At 39.5% G+C, this 13,526-nt stretch overlaps 2 protein-coding genes across 2 annotated transcripts; one reads left to right on the top strand and one right to left on the bottom strand.

Moving 5' to 3' along the window:
* Positions 1–44: 44 nt before the first annotated feature.
* On the bottom strand, positions 45–5,834 carry gabpa (GA binding protein transcription factor subunit alpha). Its single transcript, XM_069154065.1, has 10 exons — positions 5,531–5,834; positions 3,738–3,834; positions 3,495–3,639; positions 3,290–3,374; positions 2,920–3,144; positions 2,623–2,817; positions 2,417–2,473; positions 2,006–2,131; positions 1,634–1,826; positions 45–791 (listed from the first exon to the last, which is right to left on the bottom strand). Exons 2-10 carry the CDS (start codon positions 3,812–3,814, stop codon positions 569–571), a joined length of 1,326 nt encoding a protein of 441 aa, XP_069010166.1. The 5' UTR covers positions 3,815–3,834; positions 5,531–5,834; the 3' UTR covers positions 45–568.
* A 2,081-nt stretch (positions 5,835–7,915) lies between these two features.
* On the top strand, positions 7,916–13,099 carry u2af1 (U2 small nuclear RNA auxiliary factor 1). Its single transcript, XM_069154062.1, has 8 exons — positions 7,916–8,001; positions 9,266–9,353; positions 9,977–10,043; positions 10,885–10,934; positions 11,451–11,549; positions 11,644–11,777; positions 12,541–12,633; positions 12,735–13,099. The coding sequence occupies exons 1-8, from the start codon at positions 7,958–7,960 to the stop codon at positions 12,856–12,858; spliced, it is 699 nt and encodes a 232-aa protein (XP_069010163.1). The 5' UTR covers positions 7,916–7,957; the 3' UTR covers positions 12,859–13,099.
* Positions 13,100–13,526: the final 427 nt, after the last annotated feature.

Raw genomic sequence — 13,526 nt, 5'->3', positions numbered from 1 at the left:
ACTATGATTCATACAAATCTAAATATTTACACTTCACACACAGCTGTTAAGAAAAATGCGTGCCACTTTATTCCCCCTAGTGGACAGAAAGGGTCCAGCAATCCAGGGAACAAACACTAAATAAAATACAAAACAGATCCTCTATAAATGGAAAATATGAAAATACACTTGCCCATGTGGCTATCAAAAACATGAAGTACCGGTATATACAGTGGAAATGGTCCTAAACTACAGACAGGGAACACGATACAAAGCTCTGAACTGGGTTTTCAGTCACACTCAAGCATTCAGCCACATGCACACAACAATCAGTAACCACAGAGACATTCTCTCCCCCCTCCATCCTGAACACGCTTCTCTTGGTTAGAGTTAAAGAAAAGCTAAAAAAAAAAACTTTACCTGCTTCCGTCTAACTTGAATCAAACTGTAAAGACAATAACAAAGTTGTTAATCCACGCTGATCAGGGATCAGCGTTATATCTCTGTGTCCCATTGACTCTTGATTTCCCATCAGCGGTGGAGAGCACACTGTCTGCGGCAGCTGGACGGCACTGTAATGCCGTCTCCTTCAGCTGTCCTTGTCTAGTGTCGTGGTGGCCAGGGTCACTGTAGTGATGGGCTGCCCGAGGCCGTGTATCTGCATGCGAGCCAGTTTCTTCTGCTCGCACTCGGTCACCAGGTTGTTGAGATCAGCCGCACTGTAGCCAATCAGAGTTCTCAGGTCGCACACAAACTTGTAGACAAAGCGCTTTCCCTGCACCTTGCTGATCATGTCCCCGTCGTAGTAATACCTGCGTGAGAATAAGAAACTCAAGTCGTGATAAAACAAAACCACATCATCAACAACAACTCGGGCTGGGCTTCAGACTTGTTACAAACTGCAGTTTTGAAAGTGTCTTTACCGACAAGGGGAGGCTGAAAGGAAATGTGGATTATGGTGAAATGTCGGATATTGACCCCTAGTAGGGACGAAGTCCTGAAACATGCTCCATGCAAACACATTCGCTTTGTTTGTTCCAACGGCTGTCAGACTATTCAACACAACCGTAAAATAACGTTGCACTGTTCATTTCATAGCGCCTGACACTTTCCATTCATCCCAAGCTGTATTTATTTATTTTTGTGTATATAGTCTGTGTGTGTGTATTTATTTATTGCCCTAAAATAATTCCTTTTATCTATCTTATGTTATGTATACGTATTCGTAAATGTTTTTTCTTATCGTGTGCACCTTTTTTTTGTGTTTCTATGCTGCTGTGACGACTAAATTTCCCCACTGTGGGATTAATAAAGTCGAAGTCTAAGAAACCCAGATTGATTTCACAGGTTGCTGAGTTCTATTCTGAAAAAGTCTAACTCAACGCACGTGAGAAATCTTTTGTTTGGATCCACTACCACAAAAAAAAAAATTAAAAAAAAAAATCCTTTCTTCAGTGCAGTTAGCCCATCAGTCTACCCATTCCTCCACAGATCCATTTTTGTAAACATAGAAATGCTGATGAGCTTTAACTAGCCTACATAGTGCACACCAGGTTTCTGTATTTCCTCCAGCTCAACTGGACATTGTTATTTGTGTTCATGTACCAATATTAAATAAAGTACCCTTTTAGAGAAATAAACAGAGGGAGCGAACCTGAGGGCGCGGCTCAGCTTTTCATAGTTCATGGTGGGCTTGTTCTTGCGCTGGCCCCACTTCTGAGCCACGAGCTCGGGCTGGTTGAGTTTGAACTCTCCCTCCTCGCCCACCCAGGAGATGCAGTCTCTCGCGTCCTTGTCTGTCAGCAGCTCCAGCAGGAACTGCCACAACTGGATCTGACCATTGTTACCTGGCACACCGGGTAGACAGGAAAGTCAGTGTACCAATAAAAATTTAATTCCCCAAAAATTATATTTGCAAATGCAGTCAATAAACAATGCACCACAATTCTACAGTGGCAGCTGGGGAGCTGATTAACAGTAGGAATAATGAAACATTTGTGTCTTCGGGGAGTCTGCAGTGCGTTACCTGTGCGGTTGCCAGGCGAGCTGCGCTCCTCTCCTCCTGAAATACGGGGCGTTCTGGGGCCGCGGCTTTGCTTCAATACTTTTATAGCAGTGGGTGTGTTCACTTGAGCTGGAATTATCTGTACGGCTGGAGAGACACACAGAAATCTTAGAGGAGGATTTTCAACTGCCAGTGTCCAAGATCTGACTTCATTATATTTCCTGTTAAATAGGTGGGAGTTTGTCTGCTTTGCTGCGAGTAGAGCCGCTCCGTATGATGGAAGAGTTGAAGTAAAAGGTTAAAAGGGTTCGCTGTGTCGTGTCTTGTCAGACAAGATACCCTGAACAACTCACGAGTGGCCACATCTGCTTCATTGCCGAGAGTCTCGGAGGGTTTAGTAGCGCTAAAAGACTTTTTCACTCCAACACTCACGTTGATCAATAGTGACGGTAGCGTCCCCTCCAGACTGGTCCTGGCTGGCCAACACATCTGAAATGAAAACAAAGATTGTAATTGTGATTTAGATTCTGTATGAAACAAACAGGATACAACTTTCGCCTTAATTTTCCTTCGTTTACTTCTAAAAACACGCCGTCATTCATCAGCAGTGTGTACAGACTGAAATTTCTCCGACTTACATTTGCGCAGGAGCTCCAAGTGGCTCCACAGTATCTCTCCATTGGGCACCTTCTGAAGGAACTCGTCTTGGCTGAAAGCACAGAGGTCCCGACCTTGGATGTGAATGCTGCCTATTTCCATCTCATCAATGTTGAACTCCTTCATTACCCACACAGCCCAGTGGATCACCTGATCAGCTGTCCAAAGTAAAGGGTCTGAGGAGAGAGGGAGAAGCTTGTGTAACAACCACGTGTATTTTTCACCACATTGTGGTTCGTTTGTCCGCCAGAGACGTGTTTAATGAAAGTGCTGCTCACCGTACGGGATGCCCAGGCGGACCTGCTCTTTGCGGTAGCCTTCGAGGGCTGCGGCCCAACGTGTAACCTGCTCCGACGTCTCATCGGACAGACCAGACCGCTCTACAGCAATGAGCTGCCCATCCTCCACCAGAGTACCCTCATCCCCTGCTGCATCTGGATCAATCACCACTTCTACCGTTTCCACCGGCTTCACAATTTCCAAAATGTTCAGCTTCTCCTCTCCTAATCAAAAGAAAAACGATGAAAGAATAAATCACATGGATGATTGGGTTTTTAGGACACACACACACAAGAAAAAAAGAAGACCGTTTATTCACTTATATTTTAAGAATATGAAATATATCACAATTTCTGGTTAGATTGGCACCTGGTTTGGTTATAATCTGCAGGCTGAGCTGGACTGTGCCATCTGTCTTTACTCCCTGATCAAAGAGGCTGTGATCAGGATGGAGCTGAAAAGAAAAATAGGACAAATAAGATGAATTACAGGTAAGGAGGGAGACGTAGCAAAAAAACAACAACTATCAAAACTATCCCATCATGAAGATATTTTCATTTTTGTGAACCATTACCTGAATGTCTTGTAAGCAGATGTCATATGCGTCCAGTGAGATTTGGATACGAGGCTCCAAAAGCTTTTTCAAGTTGCCAATTGGCTCATTGATGTCGATATCTTGCTGAATCAAATCGGATGCAGTGATGGTCTGCTCCTCAACACTACAAGTCAAAGAAGATACAAGTGAGAACTTTAACAGGGTCATTTCTGCATGTGCAAGGATTTGCTATTTAAATTAATTATTTATCATCTTGCTCACCCTTCCTCCAGGCATGCTTGTTTCTCCCTTTCATCGATCTCGATCTCTATCATCTCTTCAGTCTCACTTTTAGACATTCTGTTTGGAGGCAGCCAAACTTTAGGGAAGTAATAAAAGAGAAGCATTATTGTCATTCAAATTACAGATAGTCAATAAAAAAAAAAAAAAAGATCAACAGGATCAAACACATAAAATAAATGGAACAATCACAATGCCAATATAACTAGATATTTTTGTTCAGTACTTTAAATCTTAACACAATCCAAACCACCCTCAACAATGGCTTACAGCATATTCAAATTAACACCCTTTAACTGACCATTCAAGTCGCTTATGAAGCAAAACCGCCAAACACTTTGGAGTTCATGACTTTAAAACGTGAGTATTTTCTGAACTTTTATGTTTTATATTGTAAATCAAATATTTTAGATTTTCAGATAAATCCAAGTTACTTTAAAAAGGTATCGTTGGGGTCTACAAAATTGAGACGGGCAAGATTCACTATTTCGAGAGCCCAAATGATAACAAATAATGGTCATATTCAACAACAGACTAAAAGATATGTAATGTAACAAAACAAAACTAAGAAAAAAGTTTAAAAAAAAAATAAAGATCTGTTGAATTTGAGATCAAAATACAACAGTGAGACAAAAGAAGATACTGGCTTTAGCTTTTATTTTACTAGTTATAAATCCAAAAGTATGTTAATGTGTACATACAGTATATGTATGTAAATAATTGGCCAACCAACAGTCCAAGATCAAAACCATTTCAATTAAAATACCACCAAAGAGAACCTGGACCCATCAAATGCCCTTTTCCTTGAAAAATTACTTACAAAAGTAATTTTCTGCTGATTAATTGATAAAACAGTAAACTAGTCATTGAGACCAATCCTTTTTCTTTCTTTTAAATGCTATAAAAATAAAACCACAGCACAATTTCACAACAGCACAGAAACACTTTTATTTTTTAAAGATACTAATCTGTAAATACAGGGACTAGTAGTATAAAAGTGGAAAAGAATTTAAAAAAAAAAAAACAGAATTAAAGTACATTTTGACTGCGGTATTTAAAACGGTCTAAAAATGTGAGTATAAACAGCAGTTTTTAAAAAAAATTTTTTTTTTTACTATAAAGGCCTCTCAGCCTCGACCGCTTATCGGGCCGTCTGGGACTGCTAACGTTAGCCAACTCGAGGACGAGGCTGAGGCCAAAATAGTAGGCCATTAGTTACACACACAAAAAAAACAAACACGTTTAAAAAACAAACACTAAAAACGAAAAGATTTGCACATGTCGGCGACACGTGTAGCTCCAGCAAAAGCGGGCCGAAGTTAGCTTCAATATAGCCGCGCGGGGCGAGGCGAGGCGAGGCTTCCCCTTCCCCCCCCTCCCCCTCTACCACCGCGTGCTAAAACAACTGTTAAAATATCCTTAAAACAGAAAAAAACCACCCCGCTTCGTGACTTCAACAAATCTTCGATAAACTACACTTTAGCTCGGCGCGTAGAAAACTTTTGAAACGGAAATAGAATAAACGGAAACAAAACAGCGTAAAGGGGCAAATGGGAAAAGGAGCCGGAAATCCTGGCTAAAGGTTTGAGAAGCGTTACAAGACTTCCGAGAGCAGCGACACAAAACTCCGCTGGTTTCTTTTTTTAAAAAAAAAAAGAAGAGGAGGAGGAGGAAAAAACAACAACAACAACCGTCGAATAAACACGAGGAAATTAAGATCTCTTAAAAGAAAGAAAAAAAAAAAAAAGCCGTTTTTTTTTTTGTTGTTTACGTACTGTTGTTGTTTGGAGCAGAACGACGACGATCAGGCGGCTTTAGCTTCCCCGTTAGCACCCGAGGCTAACAACTAACTAACGTTATTTTCTCTCTCTCTATATATATATCTATATTTCTATATATATGGTTTTTTTTTTAGCTTTTTTTTTTTTTTTTACAGCGGCAGCATTAGCTTTAGCTCGTTGTTGGACGTCGGGCTACGACCGTGAGTGTGTGTGTGTGTTTCTCTGGCTTTGAAGGTGGGCGGCCTCTTTCCCACCGAGCGGACTAGGAATCAACAACAGCTAGCTGGTTAGCTTAGCTTCTTTTTTTTTTTTTTTTTTTTTTTTTATAAACCAAAGCGACAAAATAGCGGGAAGAGCGCGAGCACGACAAAACCAAACCGGACCTCCTTTTTTTTTTTTTTTTTTTTTAATTTATATAAAAACCGTAATTGTCCTTTTTTTTTTTTTTAACACCTGAAAAAAAAAAAATCATACCTCTTGAAAAATTTCAGACGTCCAAAGATGTAGAAATTATTATTATTATTATTATTTTTTTAACACAGTCGAGTCGTATCATGCAAGTTTTTGGCCAACTACGCCGTGTTGAGGAGGGGCGGGGACTAACTGGCAACTGGAGTTAACATCTGCACACACACACACACAAAAAACTACTTAATAGCTCAATGCAGCGGTGCAAGAAGTATTCAGGTCGTTTTCTTATTTGAAAGTACTAAACCAAACCAGTAAAAGTAAAAGCGAGCTCTACTCCAATGCAAAGTGAACGTGCACAGTAAATGCTTGTGTATATTGTATTGGGAAGATTTTTTTTTTTTGGATCAGTATTTACTGTTGAATATGTCGATTTTTAGGCGCTGTGTTTATTTTATGTTGTGCCTATTGTAACTACTGTACTCGTAATGTCAAAAACGTTGCCATAAATCCTATCAAGTAATTATTATGCTGTGTTTTCATCATATCATCCCCTTCAGTGATTTTTTTTTTATTTTTTATTTTGAAAGTCCTCATGTTTGCTGAAGGCTAAAAAAAAAAAAAAAGAAAGGCCATATGAATGAGTAAATATCAAATATGACCATCTGTGAATATTTTAAATATTTCATAAGGTTCCTGGGGACAAAAAATGAGTTGTGTGCAAAGGCTTCCTCTTTTTGTCTAGTTCATCATCCAGCTTTGGTTTGCAGTAATACATGTGTTGGATAACGTTTTATGTGCAGCGGTGCGACAAAATAAATGTATTTTTAATAAAACCCAAAATGATCTTGTTTGCATCTTTTTTTTTTAGTTTTTTTTGTCAAAGGGTCTAACTCGGGCTTTGCATGTCTCATTTTCATGTCTGTTTAACTGTTGCTCCGTAGTCATCATCAGAATTTATAGCATTGAACATTAAACAGTAAAATAAACGGTATGTAAATGTAGTGAAAGATGATTTGGAACTAAAGCAAATTGGTACAATCAATATTTTACAAGGAAAATGGTGATGCATATTTTTACATATGTAGCCTATCTATAGGTGACCTGCAATTTATATACAGGTAAAAGGCAGACGTGTGGTCAATCATTTCCTGCATGGTTTACACAACTTTTTCACAGGTATTTAAGGATGATATACTAACAGTTAGTGGTATTTCTGTATTTTATTTTGAAGGGCATAGATTAATAATTCGATTATTTCACATCTGTCCAGTCACATGAAAACAAACAGCCATTTGTTCACGTATAACTGTCATGTAGTACATCTAGAACAAATAATCGTACTGTATGTACAATGTGAAAGCGGGGAAACCACACGACCCCTACAGAAGGGGAATTGCCCGTTTCCATTTTGGGTGTCCCTCAAATTAAAGACAAAAGAAAGATAAATTAAAAATTTATTTTTTTACAATCTATCTTTAGAGTCTGCACATAAAAGACGATATTTTTTTTTTTGTATAGATTAATTGTACCGTAAATACTTTAATATTAATTAAAAGTAGTACAGTGTCCAAGGTAGTTTAAAAAAACAAAAAAAAACACCTCAAGGTTTGGCTATTTTTGAGGGCCTGTACTTTCACTCGAGTTTAGTTGGAGACTTTTCCTCTACAGCAGTGGCAGAAGTGTATTTTGACTCATGCGCACCACAAACAAGTACAGAACCATGACTTAAAAGAATAACACTGGATCAACACCTATTAGAAACAACGTGCTATACATTGCACAACATATATATATATATATTTTTTTTAATATAATTTATTTAATAATAATATAGTCATTACGCAGTTGCGTCTACTAAACTATCAAAGGGTATTTTTTTTTTATTGTGAAGGTTTTACACAAAAGTATGATAGTAGAAGTAGATTTGAAGAAGATTATGCTTTTATTGTGAAGGAGTTGTCCCGGAAGTGTAGCTGTTGATGCTGCCTGGTTGAACACAGGCGAGCCAAGATGGCAGAGTACCTGGCATCCATTTTTGGGACAGAGAAAGATAAGTAAGTAGTTAATGTTAACTTACTCAATTATTAGGCACTTTTTTTTTTCCCCTCCCCGCGTTGATTTCCTTGAAATATATCTTTGAGTAGCAGCGAAGGTTTATTTTATTTTTTTATTTTTTTTACAGCCGGTAACGTTTAGCCGCTAGCGCTTAGCATGCTAACTAGCGTCATTAAAAAATACCGCGCCGCGACTGCTAAGTTAGCGGTTAGCTGCTTGCAACATCTGGGAGGGGAGGGGGGGGGGGGCGGAGGAGGGGAGAGAAGCTGGCCAGCGTTAAAGGATGGCTCGAGAAATAAGTCATTACGATTTATTTTGTAGTATTTTAAAAAACAAAACAACAACAGACCGCTAATTCAACTTGAGTGAAATGCTACGCTGCGTAGCAGTGCGAGTTAGCTTTAGCGAGTGCTATCCCGAAACCCACACATGTCTTTGTTTCAATGGACAGACACGCAAAACCTCCATTAAACAAGTGAACTGGCCCCCTAAACCCTCAACTCCTCCTCTTTTAAGTGTTACGAGCCGCTAAATAAATAGATAAAATTTAAAAAAATAAAATAAAATCTTGGAAACACTTTTCTCTTCGTACTAATTCAATCTATTGCACTCAATGTTTCTTTAAAAAAAAAACCGAAAGAGAAGATGAGTGGGATCGAAGAGGAAGTGACCAACATCATAAACGTGACGAGACATCTTGTTTTCAGGACACAACTCAAAACAATAAACGACCTGAGGTTCAATTTCCAGCTCTGTGGAAATAAGTGCATTTTAAAGAGGCTCTTATCACAACAGGAGTAAAATAAGATCACCGCATCTTGTTATTTGTCAATTTAAAATTAAATTAAGAGCCATATTTAATCTGGTGAAATGACAGATGTGTGTAGATGGAGCTGGTTTGATCAATATTTGTGATTTCTTTAGATTATTTGCGCATCTTGGAAGATATTTCTTCATTAATCTGAGGACAATTCGAGTGTAATAGATAAACTAGTAACACCGATGTTTAATTTTATGTTGCATATTTTATGTGTAAGTTTATATGAAAAGACTGAAAACGATACCAGAGGGGGATATTTGAAACGGGTTGTTTTAGTCGTAACTTGTGTGTCTGCGTAGAGAAATATTTGGCTTGATTTGAGATCGTTGCTGATCTCAGTCTTCGTTTGAACATAATGAAAATGTCGAGGGGATTTTTTTTTTTATGGTTTTATGTTAACCGCATCTCATCCTCTTTTTTTTTTTTTGTCTGTTCTTTCGCAGGGTCAACTGTTCTTTTTATTTTAAAATTGGTGCCTGCCGACATGGCGACCGCTGCTCCAGATTACACAACAAGCCAACATTTAGCCAGGTAAGATCACCGTCCTTTGATTTCATCTCTCGTATTTACTCCTGAATGAACAATTATAATGATAAATTCCTCTTCAACAAAATGTACGCGTGTTATGTGCTGCTAACATGCGCAGTAATGAAATTAACTGGTTTAATTTGCTTGTAAAATGTTGTTGCATAGACTAGTGTGATTAATACACATTTGCTTAAATGAGTTTAAGTATATTAAGCAATCAAAACTGTAATGAGGCATTGGTTGGTTTTAATGTCCAGGTTTTTGGTACTTATACGAAAACAATACCTTTGCAAATTAAGATGTAATATCTGTGAGTGAGGTTAAGATAAGTTTTGTATTCAAACGGGTGAGATAAACAATATTTAACAACAGCGCGGTGGAGAGGGGATGCTGCTCCGTAACAGAATTGAATTATCGGTAGTTAAGGAATGATGACAGAAGGCCTTCGACTATTCGGAGGATATCGGCGTGTCTGATTGGTTCAGTGGTTGCATTTGATATCTGAATGATATAATTTATTGTGCTTACAGTTTTAATTGTTGGCATTTGACAGTTTCCTATGCTCTGCTGTTGGACACATTTTAGTTTGCTATCCAGCCTTAATCATCTAAACTTTTGTGTTTCAGACGATTGCCCTGCTGAACATTTACCGGAACCCTCAGAACAGTGCGCAGTCTGCTGATGGCCTAACCTGTAAGTGAAGAACCAGTGACGAGGGTGTGCGACTCCTCAGTTCGCGTTTGATGTCGGAGACAATGCCACATTGTCTTGACGACCGTTAGAACAAGTTGTTAAATAATACATAGCCTGGACTTGCTAAACCGGTCTCCGCTGCACTAAAGAACGGTCTGGCTGCACGCGTATATCAATCTGGAAAAAGGGAATACAAAACTCTGGCTTGTTTTGTATTTCTTTAAACCAGTCACAATCGTATTGCGTGGTGCTACGCCGAGGATGCAGCGATGCCGACCTTGCAAATTAACGACCGGTGGCTTGTTTGGGGGAAACATTTGTACGTGCCATTAAAACGGCTGAATCCCCACAGAAGACAGAAAAGAACGCAAGCGGGTCTGCGTTGTTGTTGTTTGATCCAAATATTTGTCAAAAGATACCAGTTTAAGTGAAAAGTTCGCTGCTCTGAGGTTGTTCACGTTTCCTGCTGCGACGGGGAATTTGAAAACGGTACAGCGAAGATAACGGAAGTGGAGACCGAAATAGTCCAACAACGACATGCTTATAGCTACATTGCACAGCCAGTGAGTCCGATGTATTAATGCACTGCCACAAGTCCAACATCTGCAAGGACACCGAATCTGAAGTGACGGAGTAACAGCCTACACCGGTTTTACCGGGAAGGTCGAAAGAAAAGTGCCAGTAGACACACATTTGAATTTAAACAGGTGAAAGTGCTGCTCATGCAACGTAAAATACAAAAGAGTCGATCGTTCATTTATCCACGAATTTATGGAAAAGAATTTGTTGCCCAGGTGACAAATTATATTTATGTTTAATTATTCTTTCTTACAACCACCAGGTGCCATCAGTGACATGGAGATGCAGGAGCACTATGACGAGTTTTTTGAGGTAACTTGTGTCTCTTTGCAGATTTTTTTTTCATGTAGTGCAGCTCAGCTTCAAAACAGAAGAACACGCCACTCTGGCATTGATGTGTTTTTCTAAAACCTCTTTGTTTCCTTCCTAAAAAAAAACCCAACTAAAACTACGTAGCTGTTTGCAACAATAATCTGGTAGTTTAATTCATTCTTTTAAATACTCTTGCGATAATGATAAGGATTCATGAATCCAGATTAATTATCGATAGTGTGGTGCAACACCTCCAGTTGAACCGTGAATTATTGTGTTTGTTTGAATTAAACAAACAAAAAATATTATCGAGTGAGCTTTAGTGGTGCTGCTATTCAGATTGTGTCCATGCTAAGCTAACTCAAGAACTCAAGAGACTCAAGAACAGTGTCAATACTCCTCTAATTTCCACTAGAAAGCTAATAAGCGTATTTCCCCAAATGTAGAACTCTTCCTTTAATGAACTCGCTCGAGTATCCAACGTCACACTTGATTTTTCCGCTCACATTCTCGCAGGAGGTCTTCACAGAGATGGAAGAAAAGTATGGCGAGGTGGAGGAAATGAACGTATGTGACAACCTCGGGGACCACCTAGTAGGAAATGTGTATGTGAAGGTGAGTGTCGGGCCCAAAGCCACATATCTTCAATGTAATGCTGTGAGTTTTCTTTTTAAAGACTCCCCGTGTGTTTCTTGATTGTCCTTCGTAGTTCCGCTATGAAGAGGATGCTGAGAAGGCCGTGATAGACCTGAATAATCGATGGTTTAATGGACAGCCCATCCATGCTGAGCTCTCTCCCGTCACGGACTTTAGAGAAGCCTGCTGTCGCCAGTATGAAATGGGGTGAGTGCTGCATGATGGGATACGGAAGTATTTAACTTTACCTACCCAGGAAACGGGTCTCACTCAGATTAAAAGGCCTTTTTTTTTTTTTTACCACAATATCCTGCTCAGGATAGCCACATCACAGAGCATTCATATCAGTTAATTCAGCCTCCTGGTCTACAGTTTTTTTTCTTCGCTGGTTTTCTATGTAAACAGTCTAAATACGCTTCGTTTAAATGACGATTGGAGTAATGAAAAAAAAAAGTCGGCATCCTAGTCGTGTCGCTGTTATCATGAACTTAAGCAAATTCTACCAGTTTTGTGAACTTGAATTCACGTAAAACACTTTTAAAATACATCAGTTGAACCCTGAAAAAAAACACCTTCTTATCCTGTTTTTCATCGTATATCGTTAATATTTCCTTAAAAGTTTACATGTCTTTATCAGTGTAATAAAAGACAAAAAAAAAAGTTATTATATTATCCGGACTCCAGGAGTAAAACTTGCATTGTATTTTCTTTATTATCCTCTGTGCACAGACTCACTACAAAAGTCCAGACGGACTATTTCTATTGTGGAATAAATACACTTCATCATATCTTTAAGTGATTTCCAGGTTCCAACCTACAGCTGTTGTTCAAAGTTTCTGGCGGTAACAGTTACTTTTCCACGTCGGCACATCTAAAACGTTTCTGCTGTGTGAAACTTGAGTTTTGTCAGATCTAAGACTTCTTTCACGCTGCCTGCATTTCTAACTGCTTTGAGCTGCCGTCTCCACAGGGAGTGCACTCGTGGTGGCTTCTGTAACTTCATGCATCTGAAGCCCATCTCCCGCGAGCTGAGGAGAGAGCTCTACGGCCGTCGTAGGAAGGGGTACGCACGTCTCGCTGCTTTTCAATTCGTGAAGTCTTAGCCTTTCTGCGGTTGTTTGAAAATGAATTCATAACCCCTCCTCTCCTTCCTCACTTCTGCAGCCGCCACAGGTCTCGGTCTCGATCGAGAGAGAGGCGATCTCGCTCGAGGGACAGAGGCCGAGGAGGCGGACGTGACCACGAGAGACGCCGCTCCAGAGACAGAGAGCGTTCAGGCCGATTCTAAACCACAAAGCCATGACTACTCGCGCCCCCCCCCCCCCCCCCACCCCCCCGTCCTATCCCTCCCACCCCTCCCCTCACTGTATCCATCCCCGTCTTTTTTTTTAAGTTTGTACCCATCAGATCTGTTTTAGGACTAACTGAAAGGTACCCAGTTTGAAGCTGTGACGGCATTGAGGATCTTGTTTTTTCTCGATTTCTGAAAATGACTTTCACCTCATTAAAGTTAAAAAATTTTTACTTAACGAGACTGATTTGTGAATCTTTATTTATTCGTTACTTGGTCTCTAAACTAAATGTACCCGCTGGTCATCTTTCAGCCCAACATGTGGTTTTTCAAATAATAACTTCATGGAATACCGATAACTTTAATATCTTAAATGTCACAGTCTCTTAAAACAGAAGTCCGGATGAATCTGTTCGTCTCAGCACTTTTGAAAACAAAACTTTTGTATCTCGTTTACTTGCGCTGAACCGGATAGATCGTCTCTGCAGTCACAGGTTTTAACACGTTTTCTCCAACGCGTTTTACATCTGTTTCCCATATGATTCAAGACTTCATACCTCAGAGAGACGGACAACAGAAATTCAATATTCTGCTTGTGAGGGATAAAATACAGATGAAGATAAAATCTAAATACTGAAAAATGCTTTTTCAAATGCACGTATATA

Source organism: Embiotoca jacksoni, unplaced genomic scaffold (genome assembly GCF_022577435.1).
Source record: "Embiotoca jacksoni isolate LCO1_2020_lvr unplaced genomic scaffold, fEmbJac1.0.p SCAF_2, whole genome shotgun sequence".
NCBI lineage: Eukaryota > Metazoa > Chordata > Actinopteri > Embiotocidae > Embiotoca > Embiotoca jacksoni.
This window is presented reverse-complemented; position numbering and strand designations above follow the sequence as displayed.